The sequence below is a fragment of the Bombyx mori genome, chromosome 8, assembly GCF_030269925.1.
Source record: "Bombyx mori chromosome 8, ASM3026992v2".
Taxonomy (NCBI): Eukaryota; Metazoa; Arthropoda; class Insecta; order Lepidoptera; family Bombycidae; genus Bombyx; species Bombyx mori.
The window spans coordinates 10,085,392-10,104,111 of NC_085114.1; the positions used below are offsets into that span (position 1 = coordinate 10,085,392).

An 18,720-nucleotide genomic window follows, 5' to 3' on the forward strand; every position below is an offset into this window, starting at 1 on the left:
TTTGCCACGCACCATCCGGCTATGGAATGAGCTCCCCTCCACGGTGTTTCCCGAGCGCTATGACATGTCCTTCTTCAAACGAGGCTTATGGAGAGTATTAAGCAGTAAGCAGCGGCTTGGCTCTGCCCCTGGCATTGCTGAAGTCCATGAGCGACGGTAACCACTCACCATCAGGTGGGCCGTATGCTCGTCTGCCTACAAGGGCAATAAAAAAAAAAAAAAAAAAAAAAAAAAAGACCACAAACGCCTTTCAAAATAAATGAATAAAATGGTGTAATAAATTTAAACGTCAAAATTCACAAATTTTCTTTTTCCTTGGTTGCTGAGCGTATTGTGAGCCGGCAGGTACAACTATCTTGTCCATTTCTACCACGAAGCATTTTGCCTTCCGATTTGCAAGGGAACGAGGCAGCCTTCACAAAATGTTGAACAGACTTCTGCATTATGTCTCAGAGGGTAATGTAATTCACTCTGTGATCTCCAGTAATCACTTAACATCAGCCGAGCCATCAGCTCGTTCATCTAACTATGAAAAAACTTAGTAAAATAGCTAATTAAGAGATTTACATTTTTATATTATTACATATATTACTAATTTTTGTGTATGAATTTAACGTAAGAGATTGTATTCTGAACAAATAAAGATAAATCATTTTAATACTATGATGTATAAGTGAATGTGTAGTAATAAAATATTATGTCGAACCCAGACAATATTACAATTGAACTCTTTTTAACATTTCACTTTAACTCTGTTTAATGAAAAATGAATTTTTTTTTAAATAAACTATTTGATTCAGACTGAATTATTTTATTGTTTTGCTAAATGCTACATATAATACATGCAATACATCTATTCGATACTGCCAATGATTACATTTAAGAATTGAAACGAGACCTCTTTGTATATGAGACATGTTGACATAACACTTGGCTTCTTCGAACAGTAAAACGGTGTCAGCTTATGACTCGTAATGTGACAGGTAATACAATCCGAATATTGAGAAAAGTTTATGAAACAATAGTATTTCGGCTTCAATTAATGAATATTATCTTAACTTAGGTAATCTGCGATCATTTATAATTAAAAAAGGTGAAAAAATACATCACTACTGATAAACTTTCCTATTGTTTATAATAAGAAATCGATTATTCATCCTTATAAAAATATTGCTCAGATGTCTGAAGTTTACGATAGACCTGATGGTAAGAGGTTACCGTAGCCTTAGGCATCACAATGTAAGAGCTGTCTCCCACTTTGGGAGATGAGTTCGAAGTTTTTTTTGGGGTGGAAGGATCGCACTGATGCCGCTTAAATCGCACGAATAAGCGAACTTAGAGTCTCAACCAGGGGGGGGAGGTTTGTTAGCAACTGCCCAAGCGCCCTTAGAGGTCCTCGCTTGCATTTTCCACCAGATGGAGCGAATTCTCAGTTATACCTATATTTTAACGGCCATCCGACTGTCTCACTCTTCAATTCGGAACGCCTGACTACTCGCAATATAAATAGGTAGGGTCATTTACCTATGTGTATTATCTATGGGTAGGGTGGTGATAGCTACCAGTGCGGGCTCACATTAAGCCTCATCACCAGTAATTACGTTAACTATAATTAGAGCGATTTTTATTATTATTCCAGAATGCCAGTCCTTCATTGTAGAAATTACTCGTGAACACGTAGGACTCATATTTTTAGGAAAATTGGTACATTCCTGCGAGACTTGAACTCTGTCCATTAGGCCACGATCGTCCATTATGCCATGATGACTAATAAAAAACTAATAAAAAGTTAAAATTAGAATATTTCTATATTAAAGGTACTTAATTCCCTTGATTTTAACATTTAGGTCCTCAGCCTCGAATTAAAATCACCTTTCGCTGATTCTGTGCTAAGAATTATGTATCTGACGTAAATAGGTGATCTGTGGTGATTCTACAACATTATTCTAGACTTATCAAATATTTACTCGGATCTTAAAATTCTTTTTGAATGGAAAGTTTGCTACCGAATAAACGGTTTTAATCACGAATGTACTATCTTCTCTTTGTTTTAGCGATAACGATCATAGTGAAGAGATTGTGAGTAGTGTTTCTGGGTTGTCATGATTTGGTATCTGATTAAAGTCTGATAGTTTCCCGTTTTATTTTATTTATTTCATATTCATGAGAAAGCTTTTTTGTTAACCGATCCATATTGCGGTTTGAGCTATTTCAAATTAAATAAAAGGTTGTGTTGGATAAGTTAAAGCCATAACCCATAAAGCCATAAACCGGCTATCATTTGAGTTGAAATGAAAATACGGGTCATTTGCGATCTGTGATTTCGCGCCCTTGAGAGCTATTTCCGATATGGTTCTTGTCAACGACATTTATTGATTTGTAATAGAAACTCTTACTAATAATGTACAGATGTGGCCTTTTTATAAATAGCGTGATCTACTTTCAAATAGTTGTTTACAAACTAAGTCAAAACTATTTTACTGCGTTGTTGTAATGCGAAATTTACGGTAAAATTCGTGAAAACAGTACTTTTTTTGGTTTGTCGGAATTCAGATAAGCAATCGAATTTCCGGTTCGATATTAAAAGGCTACCGCATAATATCGAATGGTAGATGACGGTATTCAAGCAGTAGATAGCGGCCTGCTATTGCCCTGGTTTTGTTAATGTCATGAGCATCGGTGACCATTCACCATCAGATAGGTACATTAGTTTGTCTCAAGGCAACAGTAAAGATCGAAATAGGCAAGAAGATGGTGCCAACGATAGCTGTCCCTCAAAATGTGCTACAATTAGTAATCAAGAAAATAATTATGGGGATATTTAATTAAGAAATAAGGAACTTTGGAAGGATAATGGGAGAGTAATATCTGCAGCTGATACCGCGGTCGTAAGTCCGCGAGTATCTTCAGATTAATGGTAGGACTAGACTTAAGCTACTAGTTTCCTTACGCTATAACCTTTAAGCAAGTTTTGCAACAATGAAATAAAAAAAAGTGCTCTAATGTTGTAGTAAATTTCATTTTCATTTCTGGCTTTTCACGATCGTGCTTAAAATTGTAAGAGGTTGAAGGGGATTCTTTTTTTAGGTTCATCCTAGTCATGGAGGTGTATCTGGTGCACGCCCTCATCACAGCCATATGTGCACTTTGATTCTGAAATGGGGCCAGTGACGTCGACCTCGACGTATTCCGTGTATCGATAGCGCATGCGTAACCGTCTGTCGATGTGTGAGTAACCGTCTAGCGGACCACGCGGCGACCGCGTGCTAGTCTACCTATCTCGCTTCGACCTCATATCGTCATCCTCTTCCTCAGAGAACGATTGCGACTGGGGAGCGTCTGACTGAAGTTTTAAATACCTTCATCGAGCGAGTCCACCCTCAGTGGTATTCAAGCTGCGCTTCTGTACGGTTCACTAGCCTTGCGACTTGCGACGAGTTCACTTACTCTGTGATTTTATTGTATTGTAGATTCGTGGAGTCCACTGTTCGGAAGATCCGTACAAACCGGAGCCGTTTTAAAATTTTATCATACTAAGGTGAGTTAGCGGTATAATAAGAACATACATCGACTAATGCATTAGATTTTAATTTCTCTGGTAGCTGTGGAAGTAAGTTCTAGAATATTCTATTTCTATGTGTAGTAACGGTATAGTGGGGACAGTGGGGGCACGCAGCAGCAAATGGCCGACTCCTACCTGCATTTCCGAGCGCTTTCTCTCTCGACTCGTGGCGTTTCGGCTTATCTAAATCAACCTAAACAAATTACTTTCTATTCTGGTCTGATTTTTTGTTTGCAAGCGCATGAAAACATCAACAAAGTAAAGAACCGTCTTATTGACAGAGTAAATCGAAACTTTCGCAACATTTTATAGCAGCTGTTTTAATCAAGGTTTTTATCCGACTGTTACAGTAAAAACCAGTAAAATTTGAACAAGATTTAAATTTGCTTGCGTACTATACGACTTTATAATTTTATAGAACTTCTTTTAAATATAACACGCGGAAGGAAAGAACTGCCTCATAACGAGTTTTTTTTTTTAATTTATCCTCGTCTACCTACCTGCTATAATTTACCTTCGATGTCCCTTTACCTGTATAACGTTACATTGGAATTGTGGACAATGCTATTTATTCTCGGAAATCATTACCTTTTGTAATGATCTATAGCTTTCATTATATTGTATTACATATAAGGAAACTCCTTTCATTGAATGGAAATTTCCACAGTCTACTCTGTATGTAATTCGTCACTGATTGTCCTCGAAACTCATAAACTTTTCAGTTGTGCAAATAGTCGTATCTCATAAGTGACGTCACGAATTTGAGAGACTTTTATTTTGTACGCAAGTATTTATGTCTTACATACAAATCTTATACCTTTAAACGAGAAATTCTTGTATATTAATATATATATAATCTGAATCTCGGAAACGGCTCCAACGATTTTTCATAAAATTTAGTACACAGGGTATTTCGGGGGCGATAAATCGATCTAGCTACGATTTTTTTTCAGAAAATGTTGTTTTATTCGTGTTTTCAATAATCAACTCTTCCCGACATCTATTGGCGAATAATAATAGTAATAATATTAATTGAGGGCAACTAACCGCTTTAAAGACACAACAAGATGGCGTTTTTTTCAAAAAAAAAACGAACAATACTCGGTCATCATCTAGTATTTCTTTAAGTAGGCACGTTTCCGATTTTTAATTATTTACGCCAAAACGTGTTCTGTTTTAGTTAAACGAGTAGTAAATTCCATTATTATTCTAATTTATCTTCAAGGATTTTGGCTGAATTAACACGAAATATTCAAAGATGTTCTCTTGCCGATTTTATATTTATGTATGTCGGCCCTCGATATTGTTGTTAAGAGCGTCATGTAGAAAAAAATGAACGCGACAAGTGTTTAATTTTTCTGTAATAATTTATTCATCGCATTAAAAATAAATAATAATTATGTTTCATACGCATAAAGTCAATTGTGTCGACACAGCCAAGTTGTTGCAAGTGCATGTTCCGATGTCGACTCGAACATGAACGTTACAAAAGAATTGGTTATGACATATCGTGTGATGATATTCAGTAATTTTAAAATTCAATTAACTTATTAGTAGGCCCTATGTTAGTTTCCATAGCTCTTTAGTTATTCGTTATTTAACGCAATAAGTCTTCTAAAGTGCCTAGTTTATGATCTTTGTAATAATTCAGTTCTATCTCCTTAAAGTGCATAGGTATAGTAGATTTTATTAATTATTGTTAAATAATAACTAGAAACTAGCAATGGGAACTCCCCGTAGATAGATTACGCTTTTTTTATGAAGAAAATAGTTTTCTCTTCTTACTTTTTCTCTCACTTTTTCTCTTCTATCTTTCAATCAATTTTTCTTTATTAGTAGGTACTGACGGCACATAGTGTTTAAATATATTAAAGTTTTTCTCCAACCTTATCAGAAAAAATTACAACAAAATAAGAGGAAATAATACATCAAATGAAGAAAATCTAAAGATATCAGTGAATATGGTCCAATATGGTCCATTATAGATAGACCTTAAGCTTTGTGATTGTATTAAGATGACAAAAAAAAACCAACTACGCTAAGCTACAATCAGCTCAGAGGCTATGAATACCGGAAATGTACAACGTCACCCGGATATCAAATATTTTTACACAGAGATATCAATCTTAACCAGAAATATATTCATATACATTTATGATTCAACGATTTTAGATCTTATCAAACATTGGCTTTGAATCCAAGAAGTTCCATATTCAGAATTAACGAGATAGATAATTTATTGTATTGCTCTTTTGTTAATAAATTACGAATCGATTTGTCGTATTTATTTTAACAAATAAACGACAATGCCCGCTTTATGGAATCAACCATGATAAAAAATATCTATTTGTTAATCGAGGTTGAAATCTATTTATTTGTGTGTGAAATAATATTTAAATCCGTTAAGTCATTTTTGGGTGATTGAGAACAAACATCCAAACTTTCACATTCACAATGTAAATACTATCAAAAATGAGTTTCCAGAAGCTTAAATTAAACAAATTTAACATCGGTTGCAAGTTTATTAGTGTAAATTCTAATTGAGTTTTAGAATTTACATTTGAAATTCTAGATAAATTTTACTGCCAAACAGTAGATAAGTTATTTCAGTCTCGTTGTTAATTTAATTTAAATTCTTCCTTATTGAATTACTTTTTAAACTGGTATTCTAAATATTGAGGAACAAACTCCGCTGTTTTCATTATATTTCAGGATTCTTAGCAATTTTAAGTATAAGATTTTCGTAGTTCAATCCAGCTTTGATTTTCATAAAAAATAATAAATTTTAGACATGCTAACGATTCAATAAACCTCTATGACTAACATTGTGAGTGAATTTGATCATGGAGGCTTGTTTTACTGAAATATTTTTAATTAATAAATATAATATTATTACGTTCACTTGTATATTATTATTAATTAGTTCTTCTGTAATTGTCCTTAGCTTTCTAAGGGAAGATGCTCGCTAACTCAGCCATGGAAATGCAACGTGAAGAGACTCCTTTGGCCCTCCAACGCCTTTGGAACCTTACCCGTGCCCGACTCGCGGGGACATCCACTGCCATCGATGTGGAACCAGCGTTCGTTGAAAACTTTCCTCCAGCGCAGGTAAGATTTACGCAAATCCCCGAAATTTTTGTATGTCTTTTTAAAGAACTTTTTATCTACAGAATCATGTTACGAAGAAATGATAGATCTATATTATTCCATGTAAACGCTAAACTGAGCCTATTAATAACGTAAAAAAGCAAAGAAAAACGTACATTTATGTAGGTATATAAAAATTCATAACTACATTGTATTATACCTCACCCGGTCTTCTATTTTTGTAACCTCGCCCACGCGGCCACGCGCTTTGGCGTATTAATACGTCTCAAATATGCTACACACCTCCGGGCTTCAATATAAATGACGTTGGGAGAGATAGGATTTCGCGTCGATTTATGTAGAAGGCGTAATGTTCATGAAAAGATTCTTTGTCGCTTTATAACGCGCGATTTGGAAGAAAATATGTATTGCAGGTTGTGGGGCTGTGCAAAAGTAAAGTAACGGTTCTGTAAGCTTCTCGTTAAGGCTTGAAGGATAAAACTGGTGTACTCTTATCAAGCCATGTTACTGTGCCAGTATTCAAATTCCGCAGACGGCTATTAATTAATCTTTCTGAGGAAAACTTACCTACATTGTTACGAATGATTTTCACGTTCAAGGAATAAAATCGATCAAAAATTATAATTGGTATGGGGATTAACTATAATTTGCATAATTACTGGTGGTAGGGCGTACTGAAAGGTCACGTTGGTAAGCACTATTTAAAAGGTGAAACAGTCGTTACACTGATGGTGTAGTTGAGACTTCGGTCTCATGTCTCAAGTAGAGGGGCACCATTTACATTGTATTGTTTATGGGCTCCGGTAACCACTTAATAGCAAGTAGGTCGTGAGCTCGTTGAGAAATCTATGCAATAAAAAACATAAAAATATATATGCGCTTGTCTGTTATACAATACCGGATGATAAATTTGCGTTTTTGTATCTCAATTTTAATTTTAGTCATAAAATTATAGGAACTGTTTCTTATTCGAAATAGCTTTACGAGTGACCTTATCTTGGTTTCCTGATGTGGTTATTGACCTTTGTTAAAAATTTTGAAATTTTGTAGGTTGTTTTTTTTTAAATGTATCGTTACTTAATTATATTAAAATATATATTTTCATTTTTCAATAATGTGCTTTAATAAATTGGATTTGGGTTCAATGTACCGTCAGCTGTAGAACAGCATAAATAAATACCTTAAGGTCGATTATCTTATGAACTTGAAACGTAGCTAATAATAATAAACTAGATATCATTGGTAATCCGGCATATATCGAATAGCATATTTTTTGGGAGCCCAGTATCGTTCTAAACAGCTATTAAAAATTCTCTATAGAAGATATTTTTCATTTGAACAATTATAATGTTTAAAAAATACTTACCATTGGCACAGTGGAAGATATAAATATTGATATTTTTAATAGTCTATAATAACGTAATACATAATATATAACATCTATCATTGATCTTTATCAAAATTGATGTTGATTAATTGAATAAATTCTCAATACGATTTTAATTGCAATTCTAAAGTAGCAGATGCCATCTAGTAGGATAGTAAGGTAGACACCATGTAGCTACTATAGCCGATAGATGGCGTTGATTGTGGGTACAACTATTTACTGTGGTTATCCATGCATTTTTGCAGGTCACTGTACATTATTAATCCGCTTAATTTATGAACTTGTTACATTTAAATGCAAATAAATATAATAGAATCTATACTAATATTATAAAGAGGAAAGATTTGTTTGTTTGTTTGTTTCGAATAGGCTCCGAAAGTACTGGACCGATTTGAAAAATTCTTTTTCTATTAGAAGCCGACATTGTCCCTGATGAACATAGGCTACTTTTTTTATTTTTTTTTAATTTTTTTTTTGGTTTCATGTTTGTTTTAATGTTTCCGAAGCGAAGCGAGGGCGGGTCGCTAGTTATAAATAAACAAACATACCATATTAATTTTCTTATTGAACAGCAAAATTAAATTTACATTTTATTTACAATATGACATAGTTAGTACTAATATTATATAATAGAAAAGGATTACGGTATTGTACAGACTGGTTTTAAACTGTGTAATCAATGTTGAGGTATAAAGAAGATCCAAGGCTCTACACCATGATGTTTACATTTAACGAGTGACCTTTTCACTTGTGTATTCCGTAGTATGGCCTCTAAATATAAATAGCAACGTAAAAACTGCTCAGGCAAAAAGTACCCTTGAGTTGTTGATCATTCAATGCACTGGAGAAGTTAGATTTATTTGCATTACATGCATCGATGAGTTTCCAGATCATCTGGTGTTACATGGTTATAGGAGCCCATAGACATCACAAAGTAGAGTAGAGTAGAATATGCTTTATTGTGTACCGATATAAAATGGAAACATTTACAAAAAATTAAATACGAAAGTAAAATGGGCAGTGTTTCTAGCTGAGCCCATGGTCGCCCACCTGTCCTTTTGAAACTGGAAAGCCCTCCGGGGCACTTACACACACATACTTCTTTCCTAAAAAAAAAACAATGGGCGGTGTACAATACAAGTAGATCAAACATGAGATTATTTTGTAAACTTCAGACAGAAACTGACAAGTGCTTTGCGGTATAAATAACTACGATTCTATATACCAATAACAAGGATGTCATTCATTCGAGACAATACATCGTATATCAGAACAATTTGGAAAGGATATAATATATTTGAAGATACGATGTTGCCACGACAGACTATTTAATGAAATGATGTAGAGGTAGCTAGTAGCGCTGGTCAGAGCGTTTACTTGTATACACTAATTAAACTCGAATAGCTTAGTTTAGCGTAAGATCTTCTAAAATTAATAATTATAAGTGAATAGAGAGCTATCTGTGAATGTTACAACGTGTCAAGGATTACTTACTGTGACACACATCTCTTATCATTGCAATAAATTTTCTTCTGAACTGAGTCAAGGTAATATTGAGATTGCATTTTCAGTTCATGTCGATGAGATCCTTTTTTTATCTTTAAAATCTGAGCTTCTTAAGCTGATAAGAGTAGAGAGTTAGGAAATGATTAAATCATTTAACGATTAAATCATTTAACGATGCGATAAACCGGTAAACACTATCGTGTGTGCGTTTCTGCTCATAAGAATTTCCTCATAAGAATAATGACGTATCATAGACCCCCCTTTTATATCTTTATACTCTTTTGTTTTTGAATTCATAAATATATTATTTTAATTCTTTGCACACAGGAATTCGAAGTTGCTCCTAAAGCGCTTGTGTCAGCAACGAGTGACTATGAAAGCGACGGAGAAGAGGCCTTCCCTGAACTGGAGGTCCCTGTAAGTATAATAATATATACTAATATAATAATGTATATAATATATATAACTAATATAATAATATGACTTTTGAAAGCCCGGTGTAAGCGAATGGTTTAATGCCTATTTCTGCCGTGAAGCATTTCGGTTTGAAGGGTGGGGAAGCCGTTGTAACTATACTGAGATCTTAGAACTTATATCTCAAGGTAGGTGGCACATTTACGTTGTAGATGTCTATGGGCTCCAGTAACTACTTAACACCAGGTGGGCTGTGAGCTCATCCACACATGTAAGCAATAAAAAATAAATAAATAAATTACTTAATACCCAATTAGTGGGTAAACATAGCAGAAATGCAGGCCAATAAATATACTTCAGTCTTTAAATTAGTAGGTACCTTTGGCAAACCTTTAAAACGTGTTTGTTTGAAATGAATTTCTCAGCGTGCTTATACTGAAAATAAATGTGTCACACCCTCGACATTGCTAATTATGATAACGACGATACACGTCATAAGACTGTCCCCCAGAGTCTAGACAACAAATAATACGTAGTCATAACCGATATGATAACTGATAAGTCTTTGAAGTACGAAATGTATGTACGTGTATAGGTACTATGTATTACATTTTGTTGTCTTCAAATGATTACGCATTTCATACGCTTCAGTAATTGCTAGATTTGAGGTCAATAACGTGGTACGTTTTATGGATTCGTGTAATTGTATTGCCGAGACAAACGTTTTCAGTAGAACTCTAGCTAGCCTCTCGCGAGGATTTAACTTGCCTTTAAAATCGAGAACAGATCCCGAATTCTGTTCACGCGACTTTGTGAGTCGCGAACGACGAAAATAGATCGAAGAAATTTTTTTTATAAATAGCTTGTTGTAAATCTTGTTGACGGACTTTGTACTCCACAGACGCGCAACTAACAAATCAACGCGCTCTGACAGCGTTTTGCGCAGCCGGTTTTGTTGATCGACAAAAATATATTCTCGAGCACCATGTGTTAAATAATGAAAAGAAATTTCGTTATTTTTTATCAAACTTTAAAGTAACAGAATATAATTCTCGCAAAACTTAAGATTTACATTGATTGATACTTCGTTTATCGTACATATACGAAGTTAATATACCTAATAATAATAATAAGAATGTTGTTATTAAACTAGCGTAATACTGCATCACAGTTTTTTTTTTGGCAAAACATACAACATCACATGGATCAATGAACATCTGCCAATTTTACATCACACAAAGATTTCGATTGATACTTCCATTATTCTTTCGCGTTCCTGCTTTTGATGCAGTCTCATTTTACTCATTCAAATTGACCATAAAAGAAAAATGTAAGAAGTGAAACCGACTTACGACGAAACTGATCAGCAAAAACTCGAAAATATCTTAGGAATTTTCGAGGATGATTCGGTGCGTGTAATTAATGAGCACCCTGAAACGGATGTACCTATTAATAAAATCCGGGAATATTCTTTGTAGGAGCCAATTGAGGCTAGCAAAAACTTCTGGATCGTTAGTGATCGGAAAAAAGAAGTATTACTGGACGCAGGTGCTCTGGGAGATGTGCCCGCCGTTTACAAAGTGCCTCAGCCAGCGCTCCATCAGATGCCGGTTATTGGGGTGTACATCGACCCCCGTGTCCGAACCGGCTTCAGATACAAAGTTAGACCAATGCAGGTGAGACGAGTAATTGAATTTTATTCTTTCAACGGTCGCAATTATGTATCATAACTTTTCACTTATGAGGAAATGTCTGGTTTTGTTTAAAATGTTCGAAGAAGTGTTGATGATTGCACTGTACGGTACACGCAATCTTCCACATTTCAATTGTTTTTTTTTACATATATAGGTACATATTTTTTAATTATAGTTCCTGACAATTCCTCATCAATTAAGTGTAATGTGAGCTTAATCACCGATAAGTGTATGATGTAAAATGCTTGCGCATCATTTCTAAGGCTTCACGGTAAAAACGGGAAAACCTCGAAGATCCAATACGCATTTTAAAAAAACTGGCAAAATTGATTAAAAACTGGACTGCAAAAGAAACGACCGCGCTTAAATAGACGATGTACTTACTATATTGGTTGTATTTGGTTTTTAAGATGATAGCTTTTAACAAAATCGTGGTCATCAAAATCACCTCGCATTACCATGTACAGAGTGTTTTTTTTATTATTATATGTCATTGAATAATTTAAAACGGACCGGAAAAAAGATCGGTTGTGGTTAGTTCAGAACGTTTTTGCAAGGTTAAAATCCTTTTCAGAATCAAGAGGATGGTGAGTGAATTCTTGTCTTACAAAAATGTTGATGGACGTAACGAATAATTCTAGTAATTACATGAACTACACATTTGTCAATCGTTGCCATTTACAAGTTTTTGTTGTGATAAAAAAAAAAAGAATTATCGTGACGTTCCATTTTGTAATCACAACCGATATTAATGAATTTAAAAAATTATTTGTAATGAAACGGATGTAGTTATTTTCGAAATAAATTGGTAATGCACGCGTTGTTTTGATGAGGCTGTCATAATTTTGTTAGGTATATTATAGGTATTTTTAATTTATGTCCAGCAATATTGTTTTCCTACTTTAATGATAAAAAACCAATTGTCAGAATTGTTATTCTATGATATCGTATTTAACATCTAATTGTTCAAAATCATTGGATTTAAAATATAACAAAGTATTTAAAGAGATATTTAACAAAACATACAATGTAATGACATCCTCACGCGATGCTGTTAAAAGCTACTGTTGAATCTTAAAACTATGAGATAGTTTACCGCAGTTTCAATTTAAATTCGGTATTTCATCGTCAGCTGGTCGATTTCAGTGGTCCAGAACGATTCGGTTACATTAGTTAGTCCGGTATTAGCTCAGTAGGTAGCGGTGTCCGTTGCTGACATTTCCAGAATGAAAATATCATCAACGTTCAACACTGTTGACTTGCTGTTTAGTCGCCTGGTTCTGTGCTAGCCGTTGTAGGCGATGGTATGTGGATCGTCCAGTTTTTCAGAACTTCGCCCAGAGCGGCGTTCATACAAAATCAAGAAACCACGCGGTGACCCGACAGGTCGAAAGTGACACAGTGGATGCCAGCATATTGTGTCCATAATAGGTAAACCATAGTATCATTCATAAGGCCATTTATGCCATTTATCATGTTTGATTTTTCTTGAAACTCATTGGGGCTATGATTATTTTTACTATCATTGTGCTTGTTGAGCATGAAATCAGGGAAATACGATCTTTCGATTCAGTCACAACCTGTTCACATACTAATTTCTTATCAACAGCGCACGCTCAAAACCTATTAAAAAGAGATATTCAGAATTAAATCTCAAAAAAATAATCATAGTGATACGTTATTCTGTTCAAAATTAAATACCAATTGTATAATATTTAAACGAAAATGTCATATAAAATAGATATGGTTGTTATTAAAATTTCAAAATATTATCTTAATTGTTAGAAAAATTGACATTGAAACGGCCATCTTCCAAAATATTATGTTCTTCATTTTAATAGTTAAATAAATATATCAAGAAAATTAGAGTTCAGTAGGAGCTGTTCATTTTATTAGAATCAATATTTCAGGCTTTGGATGCGCCCCCACTGTCAGTGAAGCCAAGATACTTGTTCGGAGGTAAAGCCTTGACTCTGCAGTCGATAGGACGTGGATTTGCTCGCAGACTTACATTTGAACCCCACAACTCGACGCTCAATGAAAACACCAATTACTTCTGGACCGACTCAAGACCAGAAGGATTCGTATTTGAGATTGAGGCGGTTTCGGTTGGTGATAAATTCACGATTTACGATGCCAATCATGAGCCGCAAGGCATTTTGGAAGTAGTGGAGCAACAGGTAAATAATTTAACTTAAATCATTTACCTTTTACCGTTTACCATTTATCATATTTACCATTTACCATTTACCTTTTATTTTAAAACACTATTTTATTAATTGACTCGTCGTTTTTGTGTTCTAACGTTTTTCATTTTCCTTAGAAAAATCAAGTCGAGTTTGACCAGAAGATCTACGAAGACGGTTCGATTGAAAAGAAAGTTAAAATTAATACACTATGTAAAGTCGAGTGGTATGAAAACGATGGCGCCATTAAATTGATGCCCGTCACTGGTGTTGCCATTCTGAAGAAGGGTCGTGGTGATGCAGCTGTCGTCCGTGTTGTGAATGTAGCTATTGGGATCAAACAACTCCGAAAGGGTTACGAACTAAAGCCCGGCATCCAGTCGTCTTCAAGACGAGTTACCGTAAATGGCGCTGATATTAAAGACATTCCTTGTCAGTATTGCGTTGTAGGGCTCGAAAAATACGAACTTCCAGTTATCGGTACGTAATTCCGTTTTTCTTTTGATTTTTTTCTATAAATCACTTTATTTCGTTTTGGTGTTATGTGGTTATCAAACCTAGCCACACAACGTGAATACCACTAAGCACCCTGATACATTAAATTGAAGTTTCGTTTGTATTGTTTGACGGCTGTTCCATTCTTCAAACTGTAATGCATGATTACTTCGCTGCATAAATAAATAGACAGGATGGAGGCAGTCGCTCTGCAGGGTTACCACACACCTTGCCATTAGTGTATGGTTTGAAATTACAGTTATTGGTATTATGCGCTAATAACAATATAACGCTGCTGCTTGTTTTCCAGTAAATCCTTATAAACACCCTCAGGAAGAGATAGGTTGGTGGTATACCATCGCATAGTCAATTCATTATTTTATTTTTCTTTATAGGCACATATGTCGATCCTCGTATCATTCCTGGCTTCCACTATCGCGTAAGGCCAGCAGGTAGCCGAAGACATCTTTTCGAAGGACGTAGCTTACTGTTGCAGTCCATTGGGATGGGATACGGCAAGCGCATCACTTTTAAGCCTGACTCGCTTAACACGCCTGAAAACTATTTCTGGTCCGACTCGCATCCTGAAGGTGTAGGCATGGAGCCACGCGCCATTCATCCAGGAATGAAATTCAGTATTACAGGAAATGGGGTGGGTAGAATACCTGTTTACTTATTCATATTTATTTACAGACTGACGCCGCATTTTGGCCCCTGTCCAATTTAAATGCAAGAATAATTCTAACTCGTTTGCTTTTTGTTTGGATTGTTTACTCCGCAATTTATTTTTGTCTATGGCAAAGAGCACAGTAGCTTTTGGCAGAAGCATAGATCATATGCGTACGATTTATTTCTCTGGCCATCTGCCAATAATAGTTTGTCGACTTACCTTGAGAGGTAACAGTGTTGCAATTTTAAATAAACCAATAAAAATTTGTTCTGTTCATTTCAGGGTCTTTTGGGTGAAGCCAGTGTTTTCCGAGCTGACCTACCTCAAGTCGAGGAAAAGACAGAATATGTAGACGTTCCAGGGACCCGTGGGAAGGCGGTAGAAAAACACATTCACGTGGACGTTACTTGCCACGTGAAATTGGCTACAACTGGCGGCGGATCTGTGGACTCCGAAGTTCATCTGATGAAAGTATCTGGCGTAGCACTTGTGCGCAAGGACCCAGGTCAGGCCGCTGCCAGGCTAATGAAAGTTTTCAACGTGGGATTGGACTCGCAATTGAACTTGTTGTTCGCCCACTCTCAGACTGAGCTCACTTTCCACCCGGAACCTTAAATCGCCTTCAGTACTCGAATGGTGAAGCAGTACCTGTGATAGCGCTCGCTTCGCAATAGTTACTGTGTCACTTAAACACCCACCCGGCGCGACAAAGGCTCCGTCAAATGCCAATCGATCGGTCATGAGTTTGCAACCGAGCTACGGTCATTATCAATCGGACTGATGCTGTGGGCTGATCGGTTGCACAACTCTTCATAAACGTAACCGTAAACGTGAGATGACGAGCTTTTGGCATCTGAGCTCTGTTTGTACCATCAAGATTAAATGACTACTGTTTAAATTTTTTTCTTATATAATTTGATTTTATTTTTTAATTAAGTTGATAATAATCTAAAAGACAGTATAGTTTTGAATCTATTTGGAGAGAGTAGTAAAAAAGACTAAAATTCGTTTTGTTTTATTTTAAACCCTCGCTGTTCCTGAATAGTTCCTCTGCAGTCTCGAATACTTAATGTATTTTATTCTTTTTTTAATAAATTACTTCTCAAACATATTTTTCTTTTATTTTATTTTCTCTTTATTTATTGTTGCTACTAATTTCGGCGCTAGGCCGAATTTCCACAATTTTAAATTTTAGTTTAAATTAAGTGCTCAATTTCGTTTATTTAGAAAATTGTGAAGGCTAAAATCACAGAGAAGATATATTAAAAATAATTGTGTAATCGAGATATTTTTTTCTTTCTGTGGCTGACGTGACCTTACGACCCAGACATCGCCATTGCTAAATCAATTCAGTAGTTGAAAGCAAATTAGCTTGACAATTCTGATGATCCAGAACGCCACCCGAAGCAGGCTGGGAGTAAGGTGATCCGTCTTACTTAATGCGGAGAATGAAGAGCGCTCTCTTCTCCACGACGCTTGGCAAGGAAGACTGATTAATTGTATCCTCAGAGGCCTTTGCCGGGTCTCGAGATAGTTAAAATAATATTGTGTTTTGGCATACCTACGGGTCAAGCGAGTGTCGCACATCAGCAATATCAAGGGTACAGCTAAGCTGCGACCGAATTCTTATGATTCTGTGTGCTTAGTGCGAGTTTTTTAACGTTCGCGATAGCGTAAAAGTGAACTCAAATTTGTTTGCAGTTGGAACGTTTGCCTACGTTTGCCGTTAGGGGCGCTGTTCTAACTGCAAACAAAGAGCTAACTTTTACGTTATCGAGAACGTTAAAAAACTCACACAAAGTATACTGTTCAATCCATGCTTCGATCAATAATAGTACTATTATTGATCGAAGAATCCATGTTAGATGTCGTTACGCGAGGCACACTGTAGAGGAGAGAACATGCTAGAGTCAAGAGCCACAAAATGTCTTATAAATTACATTTATGCATTAAGGATGGACAAGTATAGGGTGAATTTTGATTTGGTGGATGGGGTGAAAGTGAAAGGAAAATTACATGACCATCTTGAAACTTTTTCGCATACAGCACTAATCCGGCAAATATACGCAACTCAAGAGGTAGTGAACCAGTCCGTCTATATGCTCAGGGATTCCTTTCAAATCTATATACATTTAAGTCCATTGAAGTCGTCGTGGCCAAAGGATAAGACGTCCGGTGCATTCATATCGAGCAAACGGTATTCGAATCCCGCAGGCGGGTACCATTTTTTCTAATGAAATACGTACTTAACAAATGTTCACGTTTGACTTCCACGGTGAAGGAATTACATCGTGTTATAAAAATCAAACCCGCTAAATTATAATTTGCGTAATTACTGGTGGTAGGACCTCTTGTGAGCCCGCACGGGTAGGTACCACCACCCTGCCTATTTCTGCCGTGAAGCAGTAATGCGTTTCGGTTTGAAGGCTGGGGCAGCCGTTGTAACTATACTGAGACCTTAGAACTTATCTCGAGGTGGGTGGCGTATTTACGTTGTAGATGTCTATGGGCTCCAGTAACCACTTAACAGCAGGTGGGCTGTGAGCTCGTTCACTCATCTAAGCAATAAAATAGAATACAGGGTGTTTTGGGTGCGATAAATCGATCTATCTACGATTTATTTTCAGAAAATGTTGTTTTATTCGTGTTTTCAATAGTCAACTTTATCGATAATTTTGATTTTTTTTTAAATAACCAGTACATATTTTTTTATTATTCTGTCAGTAAGATCGAAAAATACTATTCATATTTCAACGTTCAATTCGTATTTAAATATAACATCCAAAAAACAAAATTTATCAAAAAAAAAAAAAATGGCCGCGTAAAGCTCGGTCATTATCTAGCACGATATTTACAAGACAAACTTGCTGATATACAAGTTCCACAAATAATAACATTTCGGTCATAATTCGGACCTTTGGATTCTTCGGACCTACCGAAAGACGTCAAAAACCGCTTTGTAGAAAAAATATCGTTTCCTATTGATTACGCTATTATAGACATTTGTAGTATATACCAACTATACTGTTATAATGTAGAGAGTGCCAATACTGACCAAAACAGCTGTGATATTTGAACTAGATGAACTGCAGTGATTTGTTTTTTCGTAATACGGAACCCTAGTAAATAAAAGTTAAGTAAAAAAAGCATAGAACGGTTGCAAGTGCTTGGAATAAATATGTAGGTTATTATTTCACCCACTGAGTTTCTCGCCGGATCTTCTCAGTGAGTCGTAATTCCGATCCGATGGTAGATTAAGCGAAGCTTGCTCCCTTGCACTTGCTCTGGTCAGTTGTATCAATTCTCTCAGATTGAGCACGTGTACTTACCTACCTATTGATAAGTAGCTTGAATAGCCCCTTCCCGATTAAGTAGAGAAAAAACAAATTATTTGAGATGTGAGCTTAGAATTGAATATTTGGACGCTAACGGTGCTGCCATCTTCAGTTACACGCAGATACAAATGAAATTATAAAAGTTTTACTTTTTACGATAGATGGCGCTGTTTTGTATTTTTTGTTTCGAGTTTCTATTATATTCTTCAATTACTGTATTTATCTTCTAACTAAAATATTAACTGCAACGAGGTATATTACTTATCGCATAAGTTTTATTTCTGAAAATTTTCTACCCATTTGACATTAAATTGTCTAACTCTACATTCATGCCATGCTCTACTTTTTAACTCTACCTAAAAC

At 35.6% G+C, this 18,720-nt stretch overlaps 1 protein-coding gene and 1 long non-coding RNA gene across 3 annotated transcripts; one reads left to right on the top strand and one right to left on the bottom strand.

The window, feature by feature from the left end:
* Nucleotides 1-2,625: 2,625 nt before the first annotated feature.
* LOC101741832 (uncharacterized) lies at nucleotides 2,626-16,131 on the top strand. 2 transcript variants are annotated; one of them, XM_062669756.1, is made up of 10 exons: nucleotides 2,629-2,917; nucleotides 3,088-3,228; nucleotides 3,316-3,538; nucleotides 6,507-6,670; nucleotides 9,891-9,980; nucleotides 11,456-11,653; nucleotides 13,582-13,851; nucleotides 13,995-14,337; nucleotides 14,748-15,004; nucleotides 15,305-16,131. In XM_062669756.1, the coding sequence occupies exons 4-10, from the start codon at nucleotides 6,521-6,523 to the stop codon at nucleotides 15,635-15,637; spliced, it is 1,641 nt and encodes a 546-aa protein (XP_062525740.1). In that variant the 5' UTR covers nucleotides 2,629-2,917; nucleotides 3,088-3,228; nucleotides 3,316-3,538; nucleotides 6,507-6,520; the 3' UTR covers nucleotides 15,638-16,131. The 2 variants fall into 2 exon arrangements, with proteins under 2 accessions (XP_004932167.1, XP_062525740.1); XM_004932110.5 differs by having other exon boundaries at nucleotides 2,626-2,917; nucleotides 3,088-3,538.
* LOC134199270 (uncharacterized) lies at nucleotides 11,902-16,131 on the bottom strand. The gene is made up of 2 exons (XR_009973689.1): nucleotides 14,581-16,131; nucleotides 11,902-14,504 (listed from the first exon to the last, which is right to left on the bottom strand). It is a non-coding gene; the product is annotated as an uncharacterized LOC134199270 (long non-coding RNA).
* Nucleotides 16,132-18,720: the final 2,589 nt, after the last annotated feature.